At 42.0% G+C, this 25,521-nt stretch overlaps 1 protein-coding gene across 3 annotated transcripts in view; it reads right to left on the bottom strand.

Annotated features, from left to right (window-relative positions):
* The window catches only part of LOC307166749 (uncharacterized protein), a 206,856-nt gene extending 186,813 nt beyond the window's left edge, over window positions 1-20,043 (bottom strand). For all 3 annotated transcript variants that reach the window (XM_079885370.1, XM_079885371.1, XM_079885372.1), the window contains exons 1-5: window positions 19,962-20,043; window positions 11,817-12,834; window positions 9,115-9,204; window positions 4,651-6,591; window positions 4,349-4,522 (exon numbers count right to left, since the gene is read on the bottom strand). In XM_079885370.1, the coding sequence (XP_079741496.1) occupies window positions 4,349-4,522; window positions 4,651-6,591; window positions 9,115-9,204; window positions 11,817-12,733 (3,122 nt within the window). In that variant the 5' untranslated portion in view covers window positions 12,734-12,834; window positions 19,962-20,043. The remainder of the gene's footprint in view (window positions 1-4,348; window positions 4,523-4,650; window positions 6,592-9,114; window positions 9,205-11,816; window positions 12,835-19,961) is intronic.
* Window positions 20,044-25,521: the final 5,478 nt, after the last annotated feature.

Here is a 25,521-nt window from a genome sequence, read left to right as displayed (position 1 = left end):
GCCAGTGATTTACTGTTAATTGTACAGTTCTTTACTGTTATCTACAGTATGTTACTGTAAAAATGCACTAAAACTCGAGTTAACTAATTTCACTTGCAGAAACCGACTTTCTTAAATTAACCAACTGTCATTTAAAAGTATTAACTAAAATGTATAATGCATTAATAAATTGAGCAAAGTATTACTGTGAACTTATTTCATTTGAAACCACAAAAATATTTTGGTAAATAAATAGATTTCCACTGGACCAGCAACTACACAGTCACTGCTTTTTAAATAAAGCAACATGCAGCATATCATCAATGTTTGTAGATCTTCTGCCGGACTGAAGCACAGGCTCTACTCTTCTGCACAATGGTGACCCAAAAACAAGATTTTACAGTAAAATACTGGCAACAGTGTTGACCCTTTCAACCCCACAGGGAAATCCACACAGTGATTGTTGAGCATTAGTGGTGAACACCTGCTGTTAGATCAGATAATAGAGAAACACAAGACCTAAGACTGACTTCCAGACATTACACATTATTACACTTCTTATTAACCACTATGACTTTATTTCTGTCATACATCTACAGAAGTTGTTGTTGAGATGTTTAATTGAAAATGTTTGGTTTGAAGTTACCATTCTAGAGATCAGTGTTTGCTTTAGTTGGGATGCTGATGCTAAAACATTAGTGTTTCTTTTGCTACTTGAGCTGTGTTTTTGTGCAAGTCACACTTGTGCACACACACACAGTTTATGAATGATTGCAGTTATGATTATGATGACAGAATCATCATATAGCCTGTTCGTTCACTAAGGAATTCATTCCTACTCATTCAGAGTTTAATCCTCAATCAAAAGTGTTACATTACCACCACTGTGAAACCACTGTGAAACCACAGCAATAAATTACAATGACTTTTTTTTAACACATCATGCATAAACCAAAAAAAAAAAAAAAAAAAAACAGAGCTATGCTGTCTTTCAGAAAACACAGAGATATCACAATTTAGCACATGAATCTCAACAATGGTGGCAATATTTTTTTATTATTCATGCAGCAGTGCATGCTGGGAGTTTTATACTATCCTGGAACCCAGCATGCATTGCGACATGAAACTTTTGATTGTCACCATTGTGGAGATTCATGTGCTGATGTCTGTGTGTGTCTGTGTCTAGCAGGAGTTAAAAATGTTTTAATGCACTATATGATTACGATATTGTTCAGAAGACCTGATTACAGAAATGTTGATTTCATGTTGTAGCTTCACAGATAAATATGCTAAATATGAAATACCCATAAATTCAAAGAATATATACAGGAAAGATCTGAAAATCAGACATGTCCAGGATGAGTGTTAAATCATCACAAAAGCCAAAAACAACTAAACATCTTCCTCTTGACTTTTTCTTGCCATAACAAATGTGTTTTATCAACACACAGTTACAGCAGTCAGAGAGAGATGAATGGTAAGCAGTTAAGGTACAAGAGACCAACTAAAGCAAATACTGATCTCCATCATGGTGACAACAAACTTTATTATTAACTCAATCTCTGTTAATTCTCAACAAGAACTTTTGTACATGTATGAAAGAAATAATCATAAACTGGTTTGTAAACTGGTTTCACACTCTGTGTAGCTGGAAGTCAGTTGTAGTTTCTGTGTTTCTCTTTTTTTTCTGTTCTTGTTTCTCTGTCCTTCAGTGATTCTGGTTATCAGGTGTTCATCAGTGTCTCAATTCACTCACTTCTTTACATTCAAGTGAACTATATTAGTGAACTAATGTAGGGAATAGTGAATGAGGGTATAGGGTGTGATTGTGAAAACAGCCTCTGAGTGTCGATTTTGAGCGCTGTTAATTCACAGTATATTCCTGTAGGCTAGTTTTATTTTCTACGGTATATTACTGTTTTAATGGAAAATGGTATGATATTGTCAGAATTTGGCCTTTTTTTACAGCAAGGGTTAACAGTGTGGATGAATAGTTGATAAAGTGTTAAATATTAATTCTGAATCATTTGCACATTCATTTGGTTCTAGTTCACTGTAATTAAATCACCCTTTGAGTTATATTGATCCTAGTTCCCTTAAACCGCAGAGAAATGTTACGGATGGTTTTATTTCATCCGCACACACTGAAACACAAGCAGTTTTGCACATTCACATTCTTCAGAATGAACAGAACTTGTCTTTGTTTTAGTGTGTGCACAAGAATAAAACTAATGTTATGCCAGTTAATGTAATCCAAGTTTGTGTGATGAATATATGCGTGGTGGTGCAACTGGTAAATCGAGTGAGCTTGTGTCGCAGCGACTCGTGTTCGATTCCAGTCAGTGGTGGTTCCTACAATCAATGTACATATATCTGTTCTCATGTTTTCATTGATGATATGAGAGTTAAAATGTCAGTAAAAGGCAAATTCTTAAGCTGTGCCATTATTTATAAAGATTACTTTATTGTATTTGGAGCGCACTATAATGATGCCATTAGCACACTTCAAGTGTACTTGAAATGCCATTACAATGTGTTTTAAAAGCACTAAAAGTTTAATTAGTTGTTCCAATTTAGTAGACTTTAAGTATACCAATTTATAGTAGGCCAAAAATACACTTAGTTATACGTAAGTAGATATGAATAAATTGTCCGAGAGAAGACAACTGTGTGTCCTTGTCCTCAACCTCCTCTTACCCTCATTCCTTCACCTTTAACTCTTGCTTCACTTTTTTCATCCAAAATAGCAAAGCTCATCTATGTCCTTTAAAGGGATGGTTTGGAGTAAAATCAACCTAGGGTCCTAGGGCTGCACAATATATTGAAATTATCGAAATATTGCAAATGTATATATCGCGATATGCATATCTATATCTACTGCAATAACTGTGGTCATGAACAAAAGACAAAGAGAAAATCACTCACTGCTCTTGGCTGAATAACTTTTGTAGCTTAAATAAGAATCAGTATATATTTAATTCATACAGTGAAAACTAAACAGTGTTTATTTTTGCATTTGATTATTCAGTTTCTGTTCTTTGATAAACCTAATGTAGGCCTACCTGAAACCCCGAAACCCTGAACCCCGTGGTCTACACTGATGTAAAAATAACACTTCTTATATTACAGTAAAACACTGCTGTTCACTTTCAGAAGCTATAGGGATGTTTTCTTGTCACAAAAAGAATGTGAAACACATATGTAGGTTACATCATTTTAAATATATTTTATATATAATTTAAGTTTATTTTACACACTTTAAGTGTGTAACAACCCACACAGATTCGTATCACATATCGAATATCGCATTATTTAATGAGTTATCGAATATCGCATTTTTCTTTAATATTGTGCAGCCCTATAGGGTCCTTTGCACCATGACATCGAGCCAAACACCCCACCAGAAGCCTTTTTTCCCTTGGTTGAACATTATTAAAGTTAGAGCTTATTTAGTGATATCAGCCGAATGGCTTAGTGCAGGCGCTATTGGCTCCAATTTGTATCTCGTAAATTACCACACTAATAATGCCCAGAATGGTACCAAACTTTTACAGAAGTACAAATAGGTTCTGTACTCATAAAACGAGGCATTGGAAAGTGTGTAAGTACATCAGGAGTTTATTTCAATAACACTTGCCTGACGGCTCATGCTACTGCTAACCCGGGCACCGACATCACTTCAGTGAGTTGAGAAAAGCACGTAAGCACGATGCATAAGGATGTAGTGTAACGACGCCCAGTTCCAGGAATGCACTAATATTTTGTTGGTAGTACCAGTTTATAACAATTATTAGTTAACACTAAATTGTCAACACTTCGGAAAAAAAATAATTCGTTGTTACACTACATCCTTATGCATACAAATACAAATTTGGAGCCATTCGGCTGATATCTCTAAATAAGCTCTAACTTTAAAAATGTTCAACCAAGGGAAAAAGGCTTCTGGGGGGGTGTTTGGATCGATGTCATGGTGCAGAGGACCCTAGGTTGATTTTACTCAGAACCATCCCTTTAACTGTGCTAAAGTTCTGATTTCTAAGTGAACAATTCGACAACTACTGTTTACACATGTGAGGAGAGGGTATTTGTGTAAAGAGCTTGGCATTTTGAAATATGTTGCTTTCCAAAGAGATTAAAGAGATTTTACAGTAATTTTGAATGTTGTACTTAATACAGAGAACTGTGTGTGTTTTTTAATATGATATACAACTGAAAACTGAGTATAAAGCAGGAACTGTAGTGGCAATTTTGCAGCCTTGTATAAGGATTTGGTACATTAGAGTTTTTAAGTGTTGGTGATTGCCTTTCAAGTTTCAATTAAATATATAAACAATTGAGAAACTGTAATTAATAAATGTGAAACACAAACCTCAGAACATTGAGTTGACAGTTTGGACTCCTCAGTCCAATACATAGCAGCTTCACTCTTGAATCCTGCAGGTCATTGTTACTCAGGTCCAGCTCTCTCACGGGGGAGTTTGATGATTGTAGAGCTGAAGACACAATTTCACAGTCCTGATCTGTGAGATTACAGTCTGCCAAACTGAAAAAATAAAGGATATTTGATTAAAAGGCATGCAGGTGTCAAGACCAACTTAATCCATCATTAAGGGGGTTTTATGTTGATTTTTTTAAATTCAGTTAATATTATGTTCATATTTTCACACTCACAAAGCTTTTCTGCAGTTCCTCAGAGCAGGCAACAGTCTACTTCGACCCTCTTGTGATGATATGATCTTGTACTTTTTAGGGTCAAACTCATCAATCACCTCCTCTGACATCAGGATCATGTTTGCCAAAGTTGAACATTGTGCAAGAGAAAGACGTTTGTCATTTGTTCCAGATTTTAAAAATGCCTGCATTTCTTCAACAATAGAATTATTCTTCATCTCAATCATGCAGTGTGACAGATTCATCCATCTTTCAGGGCTGACATTGTTTTTTTGACCTCGTTTGAGGTTTTGGGTTATTTTCTTGATGCTCTCTGGGTTGTTCTCTGTGTGAATCAGCACATCCTGTAAGAGCCTCTGATTGGACTCCAGCGAGATGCCATGAAGGAATCGAAGGAAAAGATCCAGGTGTCCATTTTTACTTCTCAAGGCTTTATTCATTGCTCCCTTCAGAAACACATCCAGAGAAACATTCCCAGACTGAGTTCTGGACTTTCCTGTGAGGAACATTTTCAGAACTTCACAGTTCTTGTGTAAATAACAGAGAAACACATACAGTGCTGCAAAAAACTCCTGAAAGCTGAGATGTACAAAGCTGTAAACCTTCCTGTGATAGATTACAGATTCCTCCCTAAAGATCTCAGTGCAAATCCCAGAATACACTGAGGCGTCAGTGACGTCTATGCCGCTCTCAATCAGGTCCTCCTCATAGAACATCACATTGCCCTTCATCAACTGATTGAAAGCCAGTTCAGCAAGTTTCACAATCACTTCTCTGTTGGACTGCAGGAGCTTCTCTGGATCTCTCTCTTCATACTTCTTGTTCCTCATGCTAGTCTGAATGAGGAGGAAGTGTATGTACATTTCAGTCAGAGTTTGAGGCATTTCTGCACTGAGATCTTGTTTCAGGATGTTTTGAAGCACAGTGGCTGATATCCAGCAGAAGACGGGTATGTGACACATGATGTGGAGGCTTCTTGCTCTTCTGATGTGTGAGATGATTCTGCTGGCTTGATCCTCATCACTGATTCTCTTCCTGAAATATTCCTCCTTCTGAGGGTCATTGAATCCCTGAATTTCTGTCACACGTTGGATGTATTTTGAGGGGATCTGATTGGCTGCTGCTGGTCTGGTGGTGATCCAGATGAGAGCAGAGGGAAGCAGATCTCCTTTCATGAGGTTTGACATCAACACACCCACTGATGAAGACTCAGTCACATCAGAAACTTTCTCACTGTCTGAAAACATCGGTGTAATTCTGCTCTCATCCAGACCATCAAAGATGAACACAACTGTACATTCATCATAAATCTTTGGGTCCAGATCATGAAGTTCAGGATGAAAGTCCAGCAGAAGTCTGTGAAGACTGTACTGATGATCTTTAATCAAGTTCAGCTCTCTAAATGGAAGCACAAATATGAAATCTACACCCTGATTGGCTTTTCCCTCGGCCCAGTCCAGAATGAACTTCTGCACAGAGACGGTTTTTCCAATTCCAGCGATGCCTTTAGTAAGAACTGTCTTGATTTTTTCTTTCTTCTCTCTTCTCTTCTCCTCATATCCTAGTTCAGGTGAAGGATCAAATATGTCATTGCAGTTGATTGGAGTGTCTTGGAGGGTCCTGTAACTTTTCTCCATCTGTAACACCTCATGCTCTTCATTCACCCCTTCACTCTCTCCCTCTATGATGTACAGCTGTGTGTAAATCCTGTTCAGGAGGGTCTGATTCTCCTGTAGTTTGATTCCCTCAAATAAGCTCTCATACTTGTTCTTCATGCTGGTTTTGTGCTGGTCTTTGACTCTCTGCAGATCATCATGCACTGGCTGGTGAGAGTCGAGCTGCAGGGCTGCTTCTGTGTCATGATGACTGATGTGTTTCTGACAGGAGGAGGATGTGCTGGTCTGACAGGACATATCTCTGATCTGGTCAGCTCTCACACCACTGAAAACACATTTGTGAAAATAAAGAAAATAATTCAATATGTTTAATATGAAAATCATATCATATGAGTAGTGTTTGCTCTTACAGGCAAATTTCCATCTATTATGGCCAACTGACATCCTAATATCACACATGGAGTTTCTCAAGGTTCTGTTCTAGCAATGATATTTTAACCCATCAGTGTTTCCCATTCATTAACTAGATTGTGGCCGCCCACCATAGTCTAATCTGTCCCGCTACAGTTTCATAATGAACCAAAAATATAACTAAACTTAACCATTAAAGTTCAGGTAGAATTGACCAAATTTTGTCTTTGTGAAATCATGGTTTGGAGCTCTTATAAATCAGGCATGTGGGGGCAGATAATGACCTCCACATTTAAAATAAGACGACATCAAGTTTTCATTAGTCAAAATGTTCAAAAAAAGAAGAAAAGAAGACAGAAGCCTAACATTTTTGGCATAAAGATTAAACCAGAAACCATTATTTTAAAATATCACGGAAGCACTGACATGGAGAAAAAGCAGTTTTTATCTTAAATGATTACATGTAATTAATTTACAAGTAAATGATGACTGATGGCAGATGAAAAGAGACTGCAAATTTAACTTGTTTCTGCATTTCCTTGTTGCACATTAATGTCCCCTTTGCCACAAGTGAAGCATTTGAAAAATCAGAGATTTTAAGTCTAAATAACCTGACACCTTTCCTTTAGAAAAAAAAAAAAAAAAAAAAAAAAAAAAAAAAAAAATCACAGACTTCCTGTAATCTTGATCAGCTGATGTGGATCCTGTTTTTTTTTTTAAAGTTCTTTATATAAATGATTTATGTATATGCTTCATTGTCTGGTTTGAGCAGTCATGCATTTGTGTCATCAACATAATATTACAAGTTTAGAGACAATCAGTCGATTCATAGGAAGTTATTATTGGCTGATTTATGAGAGATCGATCAGAGTATCCTTACAAAACACTTACATTTATATCAGGGATGGAAATTAGCACCCGCCACCAGCCAAATGCGGGTGATTTTGTGTTGTGGCGGGTAAACTCACTTCACCTACCGGCCACCGTGGCGGGTAAATAAAAATATACTGTTTCACACAGACGGCGGACACTTTTAGAGGACATAAGTGTACGCTGAAATAAAGTCTTTCACCTCAGAAAAACGGACTTTCTTGTCCTGTCACGTCAGCCGTTATCCTGTTCTCGTAGCGAACACTCTTCAATTGCACGCTCAAATGTGGCGGCGCGCGCTGTGTATCGCCTCACTATAAAGTGCAAAATAAACTACGAGTATGCAACGCCGTTACGTTGTAAATTACACAAAATAAAAGTAATGCAGGGATGATTTTCATACTACTCACCAGGAGCAGTTTCCATGGTTCATTCACAGTTATTGTTAATATTGTGTATTCACCATGGTAACTGTCGTTTCCATATTAACCCCAAAATGCCACTTTATTTTTCTTTGTGTTATTTTTTATATTTTTAAATGACTCTAGTGGCTCATACCAACATTGTATTAACAAAAACTAGTTTGGGACTGCTATTTAATAGCTTTAGCATAGGCCTAATGTTTATTTATTAGTACTAGTCTTTACTATTAGTCATATTCTTACAATTTATGTTAAGTAAAGGGGGACAGTACTTGTGTGTGTGGAAATAGCCGGTTTCAATAAAACTACTTGTGACATGTCATATTTGGCTTTGACTTTGACTGAACATTTGCTCTCACTTTGCGGAAAAAATATTGGGATATATATCGTATATCGATATTCAGCCTAAATAATCGGGATATGACTTTTGGTCCATATCGCCCAGCCCTAGTTTCATTGTTGGGACTAAAAACCTAAAACTGGAAGCCATAAAAGACCACGAATCATTCAAATGCCACATCCAGGTAAAAAAGAGAAATATATATATAAGAGAGAAAGAGAAAATGTCAGTATTTCATTGAGACTTGAGATTAAATAAACTGCTTAAGTATTGTAGATCTTGTAGTATTAATTTTCACATGCAGTTACACATTGTCGGTTAAAAACAAGAAAGTGGCTGGTAAAAACATTGAGTGGCTGGTATCCAACAAAAAAGTTAATTTCCATCCCTGATTTATATATTTAAAATACTGGAATGAGCAAAGATTTTGTGGCACCTCCAGCAATTTGTCATGATAACCAGATTGGGAACCACTCATTTTATTTATTCCTAACCAGACTTTTCTTGTTTCAGTTTTTATCAAAATTAATAATTTCGGTGCATCACTTATTTAAAGGATAATTGTCAATATAACACTGATGCAACACATGTAACAAAACTCATTCCTGTGTAAATGGAGGTCTAACAGAGAAATGGCAGAGAGAAGCATAAGAAAACACTACTTAACAATTCCTTTCTTTGTATCTTGACTTCCACTTGTTAATTGTTATACTTGTTAAAGAAATTTAGCCATATGAAATGTAACATTTTCTGAACCTTTGTGCATTTTGTTCATGTGTCTCTCACCCTACATGATGATACTCACACAGGGTCAGAGGTCACTGCTCCATCACTGAATTTTGTGGCCTTCATGGTCAGACAGTTGGATACTGGAGAAGCTGCTCTCTTTCTTTTCCTGTTGTTGATAATGAGAAATAAAAAGAAATATTTCAAATAGTTTCCATGCAGATTATTTGTCTGCTCCATTAAATTAACCCTGTAAATACTTCTGTAATTTATAGAGCAATATTTGCATTAGTTTTAGAGAGAAAACATTATTAATAGTAGGGTACAACAGGGCTAAAGGCCACCGGGGTAAAAGCTGCATTTGATTTTATTATCCTTTAAACCACTAGATGGCACAAAAACTTTCCTAAACATCCTTTCACATGGACATTTGGCTGATTATTGGCGTTATTATGGACAGCAGCGCAAAGTTGATTCTGTGCTTAATTAATAGAATATTTCATGGTTTTAAAATGTTATTGATTTAATTCGCCGTTGAGAATTGCTACATTTATTGAATATATTTGTGAGATAAAGGTCTTGTAAACGATTTTCGCTTTTGTTCAAGGTAATTTAAGCAACAGTTTTTCTGAATATTATGTGAAGTTTGGTAATTGGCCCTAAAGTTGACGCTACAAGCACAATAATTAAAAGAACTATTCAATAATTAATAGCTGGCTGACTTTTCCATTTGTTCCCCCATATTTATAAGGAAACTATTATATTAATAATTTCATATAATAAATTATCAAAAATATTGTAACTACAGTAAAATATTTTTATGGGATCTCAAAGCTTGCAGAATCTTTAGTTTTTAAAAATTTAAATGAATAGGCAATATTTTAATGACAAAATTGCATTTCATTTATTCATCAAAATAAACAGAAAATAGTACAAACTTTGCTAAAGTTCTGGGTTCTAGGTAAAGGCCCCTTTTACATTTATACGATGTTTAATCGAAAGAAACCACTTTAATTATTTATTTTATCAAAATGCGTTGACCCATCAATGTTCAATAAAAACATACACTGTCAGGCCAAGAAAAAGAGTCTCTGTGTGGATTTAAATAGGCAAAAGAAATGATAGAAGCTGTTTTATGGAAGACATCATGTACAGTAGCAGTGCCTAAGATAACAAACCCCTCGGAGTTCTCACACTACAGACCAATTGCTTTAACAGCGCAGTTGATGAAGGTCTTTGAGAGATTCGTATTAAACCATATTAAGCAGGTAATGAATGCTGCTGAGGATAAACTACAGTTTGCCTATAAAACTGGGGTTGGGGTAGATGATGCAATTATTTATCTCTTACACAAATCACTAAGTCATTTAGAGACTCATTTAGATAACATCGTCAGAATTACATTCTTTGATTTCTCGAGTGCATTTAATACTCTACAGCCTTCACTACTTAATGTAAGATGGAGAATGATGGAGAACATCAGAGTATTGTCAATTGGTTAACTGACTATCTCCTAAACAGACCACAGTATGTGAGAATGCATGACTGTGTATCTCAAGTAGTGAAGTGCAGTACTGGAGTCCCTCAAGGAAAGGCTTTAGCTCCTTTTTTGTTTACTCTTTATATATCAGACTTTCAGTGCAACTTTGAAACCTGTCACCTGCGGAAATGTTCTGATGACTCAGCAATTGTTGACTGTATAACAGACCGTGATGAGGGTGAGTATTGGGAGCTATTCGAGAGTTTTGTGGATTGGTGTGAGATAAACAGTTTTAGGCTAAATGCTAGCAAATTGAAGGAAATTGTGGTTGATTTTAGTAGATAATATAGATAATAGAGGGGCGGAAATTGAGACTGTAACATCATATAAGTAAAACTGGATTGTTCTGATAATACGATGCAAGTGTATAAGAAGGGTCAAAGTCGTATTCATCTGTTAAGACGACTAAGATCCTTTGGAGTATGTCAGGCACTAAAGACCTTCTACGATTCTGTGGTATCATCTGTGATCTTGAATGCTGTAATTTGTTGGGGAGGAGGATTGTTGGAAAAGGAAAAGAACAAATTAAACAAGCTCATGAAGACAACAGGTTCTGCTGTGGGGATTGTGTTACTCACAATAGAGGAGATTAGGCATGATAGAATGATTGATAAAATGGTCTCTATAATGAATCATGATTGTCACACCCTTCATGAAACAGTTTGAGCCATAGAGAGTTCATTTAGCTCAAGACTAATTCATCCCTGCTGTCACAAGGCGTGATTTAGAAAGTCCTTTTTACCAACTGCTATTAGACTGTACAATCAGTGCTATACGAGATGATGATGGATGATGATATATGTTGTATATGTTGTTGTATATAATCATAATGCCTTGCGGAAACTGATACTGGAAAATAATGGCTATTGTTGTGAATGTTTTTTTTAGGGGTTCAGGCACGAAGTGCTGAAAACCTATTGTAATTGTTAAGATTTGTATTATTAATATTATTATTCCGCCGAAAAACTAATCGGGCAGAAACCGTAAGGCCTAGAGACTTGAAACATCCAGGACCGATGTTGGCTACCCCTGATCTATAGATATGTTCAATTTGGATACATATTTTATTTAGCCTTTTTACAATTATTTTTAATAACTATTAGTGCAACCATACGCACACATGTGTTTGTGTGTATGTGTGAGTTATTGGCAGTGTTGTAGTTCTGGGAGCAATGGAAAAAATATATCTTGTCTAGGGCGCCAACAGAGTCCGGACTGGCCCTGAACTTTATGATACTCACACAGGGTCAATGGTCATAGCAGGTCCATCACTGAATTTAGGGGGTGCATGCATGGAGTTGTTACTCTTCATGGACACACAGCTGAATCCTGGAGATGGTCCATCACTGAATTTAGGGGGTGCATGCATGGAGTTGTTACTCTTCATGGACACACAGCTGAATCCTGAAGATTGTCCATCACTGAATTTAGGGGGTGCATGCATGGAGTTGTTACTCTTCATGGACACACAGCTGAATCCTGAAGATGGTCCATCACTGAATTTAGGGGGTGCATGCATGGAGTTGTTACTCTGCATGGACACACAGCTGAATCCTGAAGATGGTCCATCACTGAATTTAGGGGGTGCATGCATGGAGTTGTTACTCTTCATGGACACACAGCTGAATCCTGAAGATGGTCCATCACTGAATTTAGGGGGTGCATGCATGGAGTTGTTACTCTTCATGGACACACAGCTGAATCCTGAAGATGGTCCATCACTGAATTTAGGGGGTGCATGCATGGAGTTGTTACTCTGCATGGACACACAGCTGAATCCTGAAGATGGTCCATCACTGAATTTAGGGGGCGCATGCATGGAGTTGTTACTCTTCATGGACACACAGCTGAATCCTGAAGATGGTGCATCACTGAATTTAGGGGGTGCATGCATGGAGTTGTTACTCTGCATGGACACACAGCTGAATCCTGAAGATGGTCCACCACTGAATTTAGGGGGTGCATGCATGGAGTTGTTACTCTTCATGGACACACAGCTGGATACTGGAGATGCTGCTCTATGAGTGTGAAGAGGCGTCTCCTCCTCTCTCTCCTCACACACACTCATTTTACAGGTCCGGTTCTCCTCCTCTCTCTCCTCACACACACTCATTTTACAGGTACGGTTCTCCTCCTCTCTCTCCTCACACACACTCATTTTACAGGTACGGTTCTCCTCCTCCTCTCTCCTCACACACACTCATTTTACAGAAAGTTTGCTCCTTCTCTTCCTCCTTGATGAGAGACTTGATTCCAGACCTGTATGTTGACACAGAAAGCATGCACAAAACACAAATGAATTTCGACACATTTTAATTAAATGCCATTTTTTTTGTACATTTGGAGTGCTGTCAATACAGAGAACAACGACAAAAATCGGTGTTGCCTACACCGAGTTATCCTATTTTTAAAATTTGCACCCTGTTGACTTCAATGGGGCAAGTTTTAAACCTGCTTTTAGCCTCTTAACATCCTTGATGTGTCATTACAAGTGCACAGAAAATGTGAGTGATTCCTTCAGAGTGAACACGAGTGAGTCTGACTGCAGTAGATGTGAAAGATATGTATAAAAATGATGTTATTTAAGCCAGCGCAAATACCTGTGTTTACATCCTGTTTTCGGTTGAAGTCCAAAGTAGTCGATTGCCGAGTTCACGAGCGTGATCATAGGTAACTAAACCAGATTCTCTGACTAAACCCAGAGCCATAGAGAGAAAGAGTTGCGACACTCTTTGATGTCGCCGCTATGGCTGTCACGTGGTTCATGTAAGCCCCAATAGTTCCAAAACATACGCTGGCTGTCATGTTCTTCTATGGGACAGACAGCAGCGATTGCATTATTGAACGGTAAATATAAAATAAAACACACACCCAAGTACTTTTTCAGCTGTTATTGCATTTTGTTAATGTCAGTTTTGCATTTGGAGACAAGTTTTAGGCTATATTTTTGGAGGGAAAAGCTTATTGTTCATGTTCGCATGGGTAGTAACACTGGCTTTAGCGGCTCTAACTTAACTTTTCCATATCATTCATCTGATGATGTACGTCTCGTGATATTTATTTTAGCACAACTGGGCTGTATTAGGCTATTGATTCCCGTGATTTTGCTTATAAATTTTGATTCAGCCATTAGCCTACCTTCGTGATCACGCAAAGAGGTCTGCCGTGGCGGTCCGTTCAGAATTCGCTTAGAAGCTAGCTCACTTCTTCTGATGAAAGTGGCCACCCCAGGACCACAACGTGAAACATTATCATGTTAAGACTAAGAATATTATTTTAATATTAAGCCATACACATTATCAAAACTATAACAGATTAAAAACGAATTTAAGCATTGCTGATACAAATGAAGGTTTTCAAATAAAATATTTTTATTAAACAATGACAGACAACAAAAATGTGTGCTTGTGTGAGTGTGTGTGTGAACAAGAAAAACAAAAACCAGGGGCAGGTGATCCATGAAACAGACAGGACTGGTGATGGCCATAACAATCCTAGAGGTCCAGCATTGTTCTCACAAGCCGCTTCACTCAAGACAATAAAACATAATGAAAAGTTAGTATATCCCAAAAAATGTAATTAAATAAAAGTTGCTATAAAAGGTAGCAGCGATTCATTACCGAACTCTTAGCTGACGAAGTCGCGCTAGCTAACTAGCTAGCAGGCAGTGCTTGAGAATTGCTTGCAGTGCTTGAGAACATAAAATATAAATAATTACGCTGTGCATGTACAAATGAAGACCAGTATAAGCATCGCAAAGGGCCTCTGATACAAAATAGACAGTTGACAATTCAAAAGAGGTCGATATTTCAACAACTTAACTCTGGAACAACTCAACGCGCAGCAATGTAAGTGAATGGTGTCCAACGCCCAAATGACAGTGTTTGGAACTATTCCGATCTTCAAATCCCGGAAGTAGGCGGTTAAAAGCGCCGCCATTTTTTACAACGGAGGTCTATGGGAGTGTCGCAACTCTTTCTCTCTATGGCTCTGACTAAACCTATGCGCGTGAACTCGGCAATCGACTACTTTGGACTTCAACCGAAAACAGGATGTAAACACAGGTATTTGCGCTGGCTTAAATAACATCATTTTTATACATATCTTTCACATCTACTGCAGTCAGATTCACTCGTGTTCACTCTGAAGGAATCACTCACATTTTCTGTGCACTTGTAATGACACATCAAGGATGTTAAGAGGCTAAAAGCAGGTTTAAAACTTGCCCCATTGAAGTCAACAGGGTGCACATTTTAAAAATAGAATAACTCGGTGTTGGCAACACCGATTTTTGTCGTTGTTCTCTGTATTGACAGCACTCCAAATGTACAAAAAAATGAGCTCAATGTTAAAATTGACCGGAGTTCTCCTTTAACAGTTTTTCTCCAGTTAAAGGTGCTGTATGTAACTTTTTTTTATAAAATGAATCCTTTTTTTATTGCCCGTCTGTGAAGGGGTTGTAATCACACATTACAATGATCCACTTTTCGTGTTTTGCTATTACCTCTGAAGGCCAGTATTCCTATTTTTATGTGAAGTCTCCGGGTCGGATTTAGTGATGTGTCGTTCATGAACGATTCGTTCATTTTGAACAAATCTTTAATATGACTCGGGACTACCGAGTTGTCTCGGAGAATGATTCGTTCATTTTGTGTTGACCGCGCATGCGCATTACGCAACATATGGGTCAGTGACTCGTCAGTGTCTGACTCTGATCTGTCTGCTTGACCGGAAGCAGAAAAGATTAGTTCATCTTTCGAGTCTCGAGTTCGGGTTCGGGTCCGAGTCTTTCGTTCTTCCTGTCAGTCCCATAGAGGCTATGCTGTCAATACCGGAAACAGAAATGATTAGTTCATCTCTCGAGTCTCGAGTCTTCGGGTTCGAGTCCGAGTCTTTCGTTCTTCCTGTCAGTCCCATAGAGGCTATGCTGTCAGTACCGGAAGCAGAAAAGATTAGTTCATCTTTCGAGTCTCGAGTTCGGGTTCGGGTCCGAGTCTTTCGTTCTTCCTGTCAGTCCCATAGAGGCTATGCTGTCAGTACCGGAAACAGAAATGATTAGTTCATCTCTCGAGTCTCGAGTCTTCGGGTTCGAGTCCGAGTCTTTCGTTCTTCCTGTCAGTCCCATAGAGGCTATGCTGTCAGTACCGGAAACAGAAATGATTAGTTCATCTCTCGAGTCTTCGGGTTCGAGTCCGAGTCTTTCGTTCTTCCTGTCAGTCCCATAGAGGCTATGCTGTCAGTAGCGGAAACAGAAATGATTAGTTCATCTCTCGAGTCTTCGGGTTCGGGTCCGAGTCTTTCGTTCTTCCTGTCAGTCCCATAGAGGCTATGCTGTCAGTACCGGAAACAGAAATGATTAGTTCATCTCTCGAGTCTCGAGTCTTCGGGTTCGAGTCCGAGTCTTTCGTTCTTCCTGTCAGTCCCATAGAGGCTATGCTGTCAGTAACGGAAACAGAAATGATTAGTTCATCTCTCGAGTCTTCGGGTTCGAGTCCGAGTCTTTCGTTCTTCCTGTCAGTCCCATAGAGGCTATGCTGTCAGTAGCGGAAACAGAAATGATTAGTTCATCTCTCGAGTCTTCGGGTTCGGGTCCGAGTCTTTCGTTCTTCCTGTCAGACCCATAGAGGCTATGCTGTCAGTAGCGGAAACAGAAAAGATTAGTTCATCTCTCGAGTCTCGAGTCTTCGGGTTCGAGTCCGAGTCTTTCGTTCTTCCTGTCAGTCCCATAGAGGCTATGCTGTCAGTAGCGGAAACAGAAATGATTAGTTCATCTCTCGAGTCTCGAGTCTTCGGGTTCGAGTCCGAGTCTTTCGTTCTTCCTGTCAGACCCATAGAGGCTATGCTGTCAGTAGCGGAAACAGAAATGATTAGTTCATCTCTCGAGTCTTCGGGTTTGAGTCCGAGTCTTTCGTTCTTCCTGTCAGACCCATAGAGGCTATGCTGTCAGTAATGGAAACAGAAATGATTAGTTCATCTCTCGAGTCTTCGGGTTCGGGTTCGAGTCCGAGTCTTTCGTTCTTCCTGTCAGTCCCATAGAGGCTATGCTGTCAGTAACGGAAACAGAAATGATTAGTTCATCTCTCGAGTCTTCGGGTTCGGGTCCGAGTCTTTCGTTCTTCCTGTCAGTCCCATAGAGGCTATGCTGTCAGTACCGGAAACAGAAATGATTAGTTCATCTCTCGAGTCTCGAGTCTTCGGGTTCGAGTCCGAGTCTTTCGTTCTTCCTGTCAGTCCCATAGAGGCTATGCTGTCAGTAACGGAAACAGAAATGATTAGTTCATCTCTCGAGTCTTCGGGTTCGAGTCCGAGTCTTTCGTTCTTCCTGTCAGACCCATAGAGGCTATGCTGTCAGTAGCGGAAACAGAAAAGATTAGTTCATCTCTCGAGTCTCGAGTCTTCGGGTTCGAGTCCGAGTCTTTCGTTCTTCCTGTCAGTCCCATAGAGGCTATGCTGTCAGTAGCGGAAACAGAAATGATTAGTTCATCTCTCGAGTCTCGAGTCTTCGGGTTCGAGTCCGAGTCTTTCGTTCTTCCTGTCAGACCCATAGAGGCTATGCTGTCAGTAACAGAAACAGAAATGATTAGTTCATCTCTCGAGTCTCGAGTCTTCGGGTTCGAGTCCGAGTCTTTCGTTCTTCCTGTCAGACCCATAGAGGCTATGCTGTCAGTAGCGGAAACAGAAATGATTAGTTCATCTCTCGAGTCTTCGGGTTCGAGTCCGAGTCTTTCGTTCTTCCTGTCAGACCCATAGAGGCTATGCTGTCAGTAGCGGAAACAGAAATGATTAGTTCATCTCTCGAGTCTTCGGGTTCGGGTTCGAGTCCGAGTCTTTCGTTCTTCCTGTCAGTCCCATAGAGGCTATGCTGTCAGTAACGGAAACAGAAATGATTAGTTCATCTCTCGAGTCTTCGGGTTCGAGTCCGAGTCTTTCATTCTTCCTGTCAGTCCCATAGAGGCTATGCTGTCAGTAGCGGAAACAGAAATGATTAGTTCATCTCTCGAGTCTTCGGGTTCGGGTCCGAGTCTTTCGTTCTTCCTGTCAGACCCATAGAGGCTATGCTGTCAGTAACGGAAACAGAAATGATTAGTTCATCTCTCGAGTCTTCGGGTTCGAGTCCGAGTCTTTCATTCTTCCTGTCAGTCCCATAGAGGCTATGCTGTCAGTAACGGAAACAGAAATGATTAGTTCATCTCTCGAGTCTCGAGTCTTCGGGTTCGAGTCCGAGTCTTTCGTTCTTCCTGTCAGACCCATAGAGGCTATGCTGTCAGTAACGGAAACAGAAATGATTAGTTCATCTCTCGAGTCTTCGGGTTCGAGTCCGAGTCTTTCGTTCTTCCTGTCAGTCCCATAGAGGCTATGCTGTCAGTAGCGGAAACAGAAATGATTAGTTCATCTCTCGAGTCTTCGGGTTTGAGTCCTTCGTTCTTTTGTCACGTGACTTGTAACCGTATTGAACACTAATTCACAACCTTTTTACAAACAAGCGCGTAGTTATTTTTTTATTTTTGTTTTACTCTACAGTTACGTGATGCGTTTCTGTTCTGTTTTTAGGTGATTTATTATGGACAAAAAACATAGTGAATGACTCAAAAATATACATGAATCCAAAATACATAGGCCTAACACTTAATTTCAATTTTTTAAACTGATTTTTATTCATTAATAACACAAGGACAACAAAATAATATAACAACTCAATAGAGAAAAATAAAATACAGATGATATAAAATTAGTAATAGTCTAATTGACTTGAATTTGTGAAGTTAGATTTGAATAGTCAATATATTTCCCATATTTGTATATGTTTATGAAATTAACTGAAAATTATAATCCACATACAAGTCTCATCAAAGTGGTTTCCCCTATATTATATGGATAAAGCTTTGTATTAACCAACTCTTAAATATCACATTTAATGTTATAGAAAATAATCTTGAGAACAGAAACGCATCACGTAACTGTAAGAGTAAAAAAAAATATATAAAAAAAATAAATAACTACGCGCTTGTTTGTAAAAAGGTTGTGAATTAGTGTTCAATACGGTTACAAGTCACGTGACAAAAGAACGACTATGGGACTGACAGGAAGAACGAAAGACTCGGACTCGAACCCGAAGACTCGAGACTCGAGAGATGAACTAATCATTTCTGTTTCCGGTACTGACAGCATAGCCTCTATGGGACTGACAGGAAGAACGAAAGACTCGGACTCGAACCCGAAGACTCGAGAGATGAACTAATCATTTCTGTTTCCGGAGTCCGGACCGGACCTGTGTCACACGGCCCGGCCCGGCCCGGCCCGGCCCGGATCAGAGTCAGACACAAACGAGTCGACAACTAAAGTCTCGACACGAACCCGAAAACACGAGAGGAGGAGAACAAACGTGATAAATATGAAGTTGCAAAAGAAAGAACGTCTCGGATCAGGAGGTGAGGTCAAATGAACTAAAACTGCAATAGCCTGAACTTAAGACTCAACAACTAATCAATTAATTAAACATTTCAGTTTCTTATAATTCTTCTTATTATTTTTTACAAATGTAATCAACATTTTCACAAGTACTATATGTATTGGGCTATTTAACATGTAATTTTAATTATATTCTGCTGAAATGAACGAAATGAACGAAATGACTCGAAAAAAGATTCGTTCATTTTGCTGAACGAGACTCAAAGATCCGAGTCAGTAAAATGATCCGAACTTCCCACTACTAGCACTCGGATTTTCTGCGAAATCCACCGGATGTGACGTGAATGCGCGCTCCCGAGCCTCTCCGTTTTATATATACAGTCGGACAACGTTTGAGCACGAGCACGAGCGCTGTTGTTGCAATCTGAAACATCACCGCTAGAGGCCGCTGGATCCTACATACAGCACCTTTAATAGTGTTTGTTTGTAGAGCAACATGTCCGACATGTCGGCGACACTTTCAAACACAGCAGCCTCGTTTAAACGCTGGATTCACCTTCACTTTAATGACACTGCTGAACTCTAGCAGTTTTTCACAATCCATTTTTTCGTCTCGCATTAAGAAAATATGATGTTATTTATGTGTTGATTATCCCTCGACTACACTTCCTTTCCCCAGTCTCACTGCGCCACTGAACATTACAATAGGCTATCGATCATTTTAATAATAAAATAGTTTAAAGCCAACCAAGTATTTCAACATTAAACTAAAATTCTCCTGCTAAAGAAAAGAATAAGTGTAAGTTTAACCATTTTCGGCCAATTAATCAGTGTTACAGTTGACGTGAAGTAAGTTAGGCCTATCACGAAAATAACTTTCAACTTTATCATTTATTTGAGTTTGAGTTCGTCATAAGGTCTGTTTAGACACAAATACTCTATCGATATTACAGCTATACAAAGTTTAACGAACTTACTGTCACATGTGAAGCGATTGCTGATTTTCTATCTTCCGAAATGGCGTCTTTACAGTCATCGACTGCTTTCGGTTTCACTGTGAGCTCTCGTGAGAAGTGCTAGTAGTATCAGCTCCTCCTCGAATGGGTTCTTTTCATCTTCCGGGTTTGAAACGAGGAAATAAATTACAGCAGGGCCAATTGTATTGCGGTAAATGCGAGGCCATAATTATTGTTTGCATTCTCACTTGCACAATTTTTGTAAGAAGAGTTTGAAACAGCATTTGGAGATTGATTTGTTAATGGAAAGTATACACAAACAAAAATACTACAATTTAGAATTTCGGTAACAATTTGTTTTAATGGTCCCATTCTGTTGACTAAGTAACTTTGCAACTTCATGCCAACTATCAGGCATTAGAGTATTAGTTGACAGTCTGCTTAATATCTGCTAACACGTGTGCTATTATGTAATAGAATTCACTGTTGTCAACACTTCTATCGTAAGTTAAAAATAAACAAATCTGCATAAAGTAACTAAACATAAGTTATCTATTTTATTCGCCGATTAGTACTGTTGATATTGAGGAACATGTTGGATAAAAAGTGAGTTAAAATCAGCAACAACCTCAACATGTAAATGTATAATTCACAGAGGAAAGGTGAATCTTGTCTGGATGTTGCAGGAACAGATGAATGTGTGTGTGTTTATCCGGTGGAGAGTGGCTCATGAAGGCTTTGAGTGAGTATACTACAGAAATTAATAAAAAAAAATACATTTAAATCTTAGGTAGTAGTTTATTTAAATTACTGTATTTTAAACAGAGTTATTACAACACTCTTCCCTTACGAGCCCCTCCATCACTCCACCTGCTCTTTTGACACCCTCCATCACTCCACCTGCCCTTATGAGCCCCTCCATCACTCCACCTGCCCTTATGAGACCCTCCATCACTCCACCTGCCCTTATGAGCCCCTCCATCACTGATCTTATGAGACCCTCCATCACTCCACCTGCCCTTACGAGACCATCCATCACTCCACCTGCCCTTATGAGACCCTCCATCACTCCACCTGCCCTTATGCGTCCCTCCATCACTCCACCTCCCCTTATGAGTCCCTCCATCACTCCACCTGCCCTTATGAGCCCCTCCATCACTCCACCTCCCCTTATGAGTCCCTCCATCACTCCACCTGCCCTTACGAGACCATCCATAACTCCACCTGCCCTTATGAGCCCCTACATAACTCCACCTGCCCTTATGAGTCCCTCCATCACTCCACCTGCCCTTATGCGACCCTCCATCACTCCACCTGCCCTTATGAGCCCCTCCATCACTCCACCTGCCCTTATGAGACCATTAATCACTCCACCTGCCCTTATGAGCCCCTACATCACTCCACCTGCCCTTATGAGCTGCTACATCACTCCACCTGGCCTTATGAGCCCCTACATCACTCCACCTGCCCTTATGAGACCCTCCATCACTCCACCTGCCCTTATGAGACCTTCCATCACTCCACCTGCTCTTATGAGACCCTACATCACTCCACCTGCCCTTATGAGCCCCTACATCACTCCACCTGCCCTTATGAGCCCCTACATCACTCCACCTGCCCTTATGAGCCCCTCCATCACTCCACCTGCCCTTATGAGCCCCTCCATCACTCCACCTGCCCTTATGAGCCCCTACATCACTCCAACTGCCCTTATGAGCCCCTACATCACTCCACCTGCCCTTATGAGACCCTACATCACTCCACCTGCCCTTATGAGACCCTCCATCACTCCACCTGCCCTTATGAGACCCTCCATCACTCCACCTGCTCTTATGAGACCCTCCATCACTCCACCTGCCCTTATGAGACCCTCCATCACTCCACCTGCTCTTATGAGACCCTCCATCACTCCACCTGCTCTTATGAGACCCTCCATCACTCCACCTGCTCTTATGAGACCCTCCATAACTCCACCTGCCCTTATGAGCCCCTACATCACTCCACCTGCCCTTATGAGTCCCTCCATCACTCCACCTGCCCTTATGCGACCCTCCATCACTCCACCTGCCCTTATGAGCCCCTCCATCACTCCACCTGCCCTTATGAGCCCCTCCATCACTCCACCTGCCCTTATGCGACCCTCCATCACTCCACCTGCCCTTATGAGCCCCTCCATCACTCCACCTGCCCTTATGAGACCATTAATCACTCCACCTGCCCTTATGAGCCCCTACATCACTCCACCTGCCCTTATGAGCCCCTACATCACTCCACCTGGCCTTATGAGCCCCTACATCACTCCACCTGGCCTTATGAGCCCCTACATCACTCCACCTGCCCTTACGAGACCATCCATCACTCCACCTGCCCTTATGAGCTCCTACATCACTCCACCTGCCCTTATGAGTCCCTCCATCACTCCACCTGCCCTTACGAGACCATCCATCACTCCACCTGCCCTTTCATCACTCCACCTGCCCTTATGAGACCCTCCATCACTCCACCTGCCCTTATGAGTCCCTCCATCACTCCACCTGCCCTTACGAGACCATCCATCACTCCACCTGCCCTTCCATCACTCCACCTGCCCTTATGAGACCCTCCATCACTCCACCTGCCCTTATGAGTCCCTCCATCACTCCACCTGCCCTTACGAGACCATCCATCACTCCACCTGCCCTTTTGAGACCCTTCATCACTCCACCTGCCCTTATGAGACCCTCCATCACTCCACCTGCCCTTGTGAGACCCTCCATCACTCCACCTGCCCTTTTGAGACCCTTCATCACTCCACCTGCCCTTTTGGGACCCTCCATCACTCCACCTGGCCTCATGAGACCCTCCATCACTCCACCTGCCCTCATGAGACCCTCCATCACTCCACCTGCCCTTATGAGACCCTCCATCACTCCACCTGCCCTTATAAGTCCCTCCATCACTCCACCTGCCCTTATGAGACCCTCCATCACTCCACCTGCCCTTTTGGGACCCTCCATCACTCCACCTGGCCTCATGAGACCCTCCATCACTCCACCTGCCCTCATGAGACCCTCCATCACTCCACCTGCCCTTATGAGACCCTCCATCACTCCACCTGCCCTTATAAGTCCCTCCATCACTCCACCTGCCCTTATGAGCCCCTACATCACTCCACCTGGCCACATGAGACCCTCCATCACTCCAACTGCCCTTATGAGCCCCTCCATCACTCCACCTGCCCTTATGAGCCCCTCCATCACTCCACCTGCCCTTATGAGCCCCTCCATCACTCCAACTGCCCTTATGAGTCCCTCCATCACTCCACCTGCCCTTATGAGCCCCTCCATCACTCCACCTGCCCTTATAAGTCCCTCCATCACTCCACCTGCCCTTATGAGCCCCTACATCACTCCACCTGGCCTCATGAGACCCTCCTTCACTCCACCTGCCCTTATGAGTCCCTCCGTCACTCCAACTGCCCTTATGAGCCCCTCCATCACTCCACCTGCCCTTATGAGCCCCTCCATCACTCCAACTGCCCTTATGAGTCCCTCCGTCACTCCACCTGCCCTTATGAGCCCCTCCATCACTCCACCTGCCCTTATAAGTCCCTCCATCACTCCACCTGCCCTTATGAGCCCCTACATCACTCCACCTGGCCTCATGAGACCCTCCTTCACTCCACCTGCCCTTATGAGTCCCTCCATCACTCCACCTGCCCTTATGAGCCCCTACATCACTCCACCTGGCCTCATGAGACCCTCCTTCACTCCACCTGCCCTTATGCGTCCCTCCGTCACTCCAACTGCCCTTATGAGCCCCTCCATCACTCCACCTGCCCTTATGAGCCCCTCCATCACTCCAACTGCCCTTATGAGCCCCTCCATCACTCCACCGGCCCTTACGAGACCCTCCATCACTCCACCTGCCCTTATGAGACCCTCCATCACTCCACCTGCCGTTATGAGCCCCTACATCACTCCACCTGGCCTCATGAGACCCTCCTTCACTCCACTTGCCCTTATGAGTCCCTCCGTCACTCCAACTGCCCTTATGAGTCCCTCCATCACTCCACCTGCCCTTACGAGACTCTCCATCACTCCACCAGCCCTTATGATACCCTTAATCACTCCACCTGCCCTTATGAGACCCTCCATCACTCCACCGGCCCTCACGAGACCCTCCATCACTCCACCTGCCCTCACGAGACCCTCCATCACTCCACCTGCCCTAATGAGCCCCTCCATCACTCCACCTGCCGTTATGAGCCCCTACATCACTCCACCTGGCCTCATGAGACCCTCCTTCACTCCACCTGCCCTTATGAGTCCCTCCGTCACTCCAACTGCCCTTATGAGTCCCTCCGTCACTCCAACTGCCCTTATGAGTCCCTCCATCACTCCACCTGCCCTTATGAGCCCCTCCATCACTCCACCGGCCCTTACGAGACCCTTCATCACTCCACCTGCCCTTACAAGACCCTCCATCACTCCACCTGCCCTTATGAGACCCTCCATCACTCCACCTGCCGTTATGAGCCCCTCCATCACTCCACCGGCCCTTACGAGACCCTCCATCACTCCACCTGCCATTATGAGACCCTCCATCACTCCACCTGCCCTTATGAGACCCTCCATCACTCCACCTGCCCTTATAAGTCCCTCCATCACTCCACCTGCCCTTATGAGCCCCTACATCACTCCACCTGGCCACATGAGACCCTCCATCACTCCAACTGCCCTTATGAGCCCCTCCATCACTCCACCTGCCCTTATGAGCCCCTCCATCACTCCAACTGCCCTTATGAGTCCCTCCGTCACTCCACCTGCCCTTATGAGCCCCTCCATCACTCCACCTGCCCTTATAAGTCCCTCCATCACTCCACCTGCCCTTATGAGCCCCTACATCACTCCACCTGGCCTCATGAGACCCTCCTTCACTCCACCTGCCCTTATGAGTCCCTCCGTCACTCCAACTGCCCTTATGAGTCCCTACATCACTCCACCTGCCCTTATGAGCCCCTCCATCACTCCACCTGCCCTTATAAGTCCCTCCATCACTCCACCTGCCCTTATGAGCCCCTACATCACTCCACCTGGCCTCATGAGCCCCTCCATCACTCCACCTGCCCTTATGAGCCCCTCCATCACTCCAACTGCCCTTATGAGTCCCTCCGTCACTCCACCTGCCCTTATGAGCCCCTCCATCACTCCACCTGCCCTTATAAGTCCCTCCATCACTCCACCTGCCCTTATGAGCCCCTACATCACTCCACCTGGCCTCATGAGACCCTCCTTCACTCCACCTGCCCTTATGAGTCCCTCCATCACTCCACCTGCCCTTATGAGCCCCTACATCACTCCACCTGGCCTCATGAGACCCTCCTTCACTCCACCTGCCCTTTTGCGTCCCTCCGTCACTCCAACTGCCCTTATGAGCCCCTCCATCACTCCACCTGCCCTTATGAGCCCCTCCATCACTCCAACTGCCCTTATGAGCCCCTCCATCACTCCACCGGCCCTTACGAGACCCTCCATCACTCCACCTGCCCTTATGAGACCCTCCATCACTCCACCTGCCGTTATGAGCCCCTACATCACTC

This window comes from Squalius cephalus (assembly GCF_949319135.1).
Source record: "Squalius cephalus genome assembly, chromosome: 1".
In the NCBI taxonomy this organism is placed as follows: Eukaryota; Metazoa; Chordata; class Actinopteri; order Cypriniformes; family Leuciscidae; genus Squalius; species Squalius cephalus.
The sequence above is the reverse complement of the archived record's forward strand: the minus strand, read 5'-3'. Positions and strand labels throughout refer to the sequence as shown.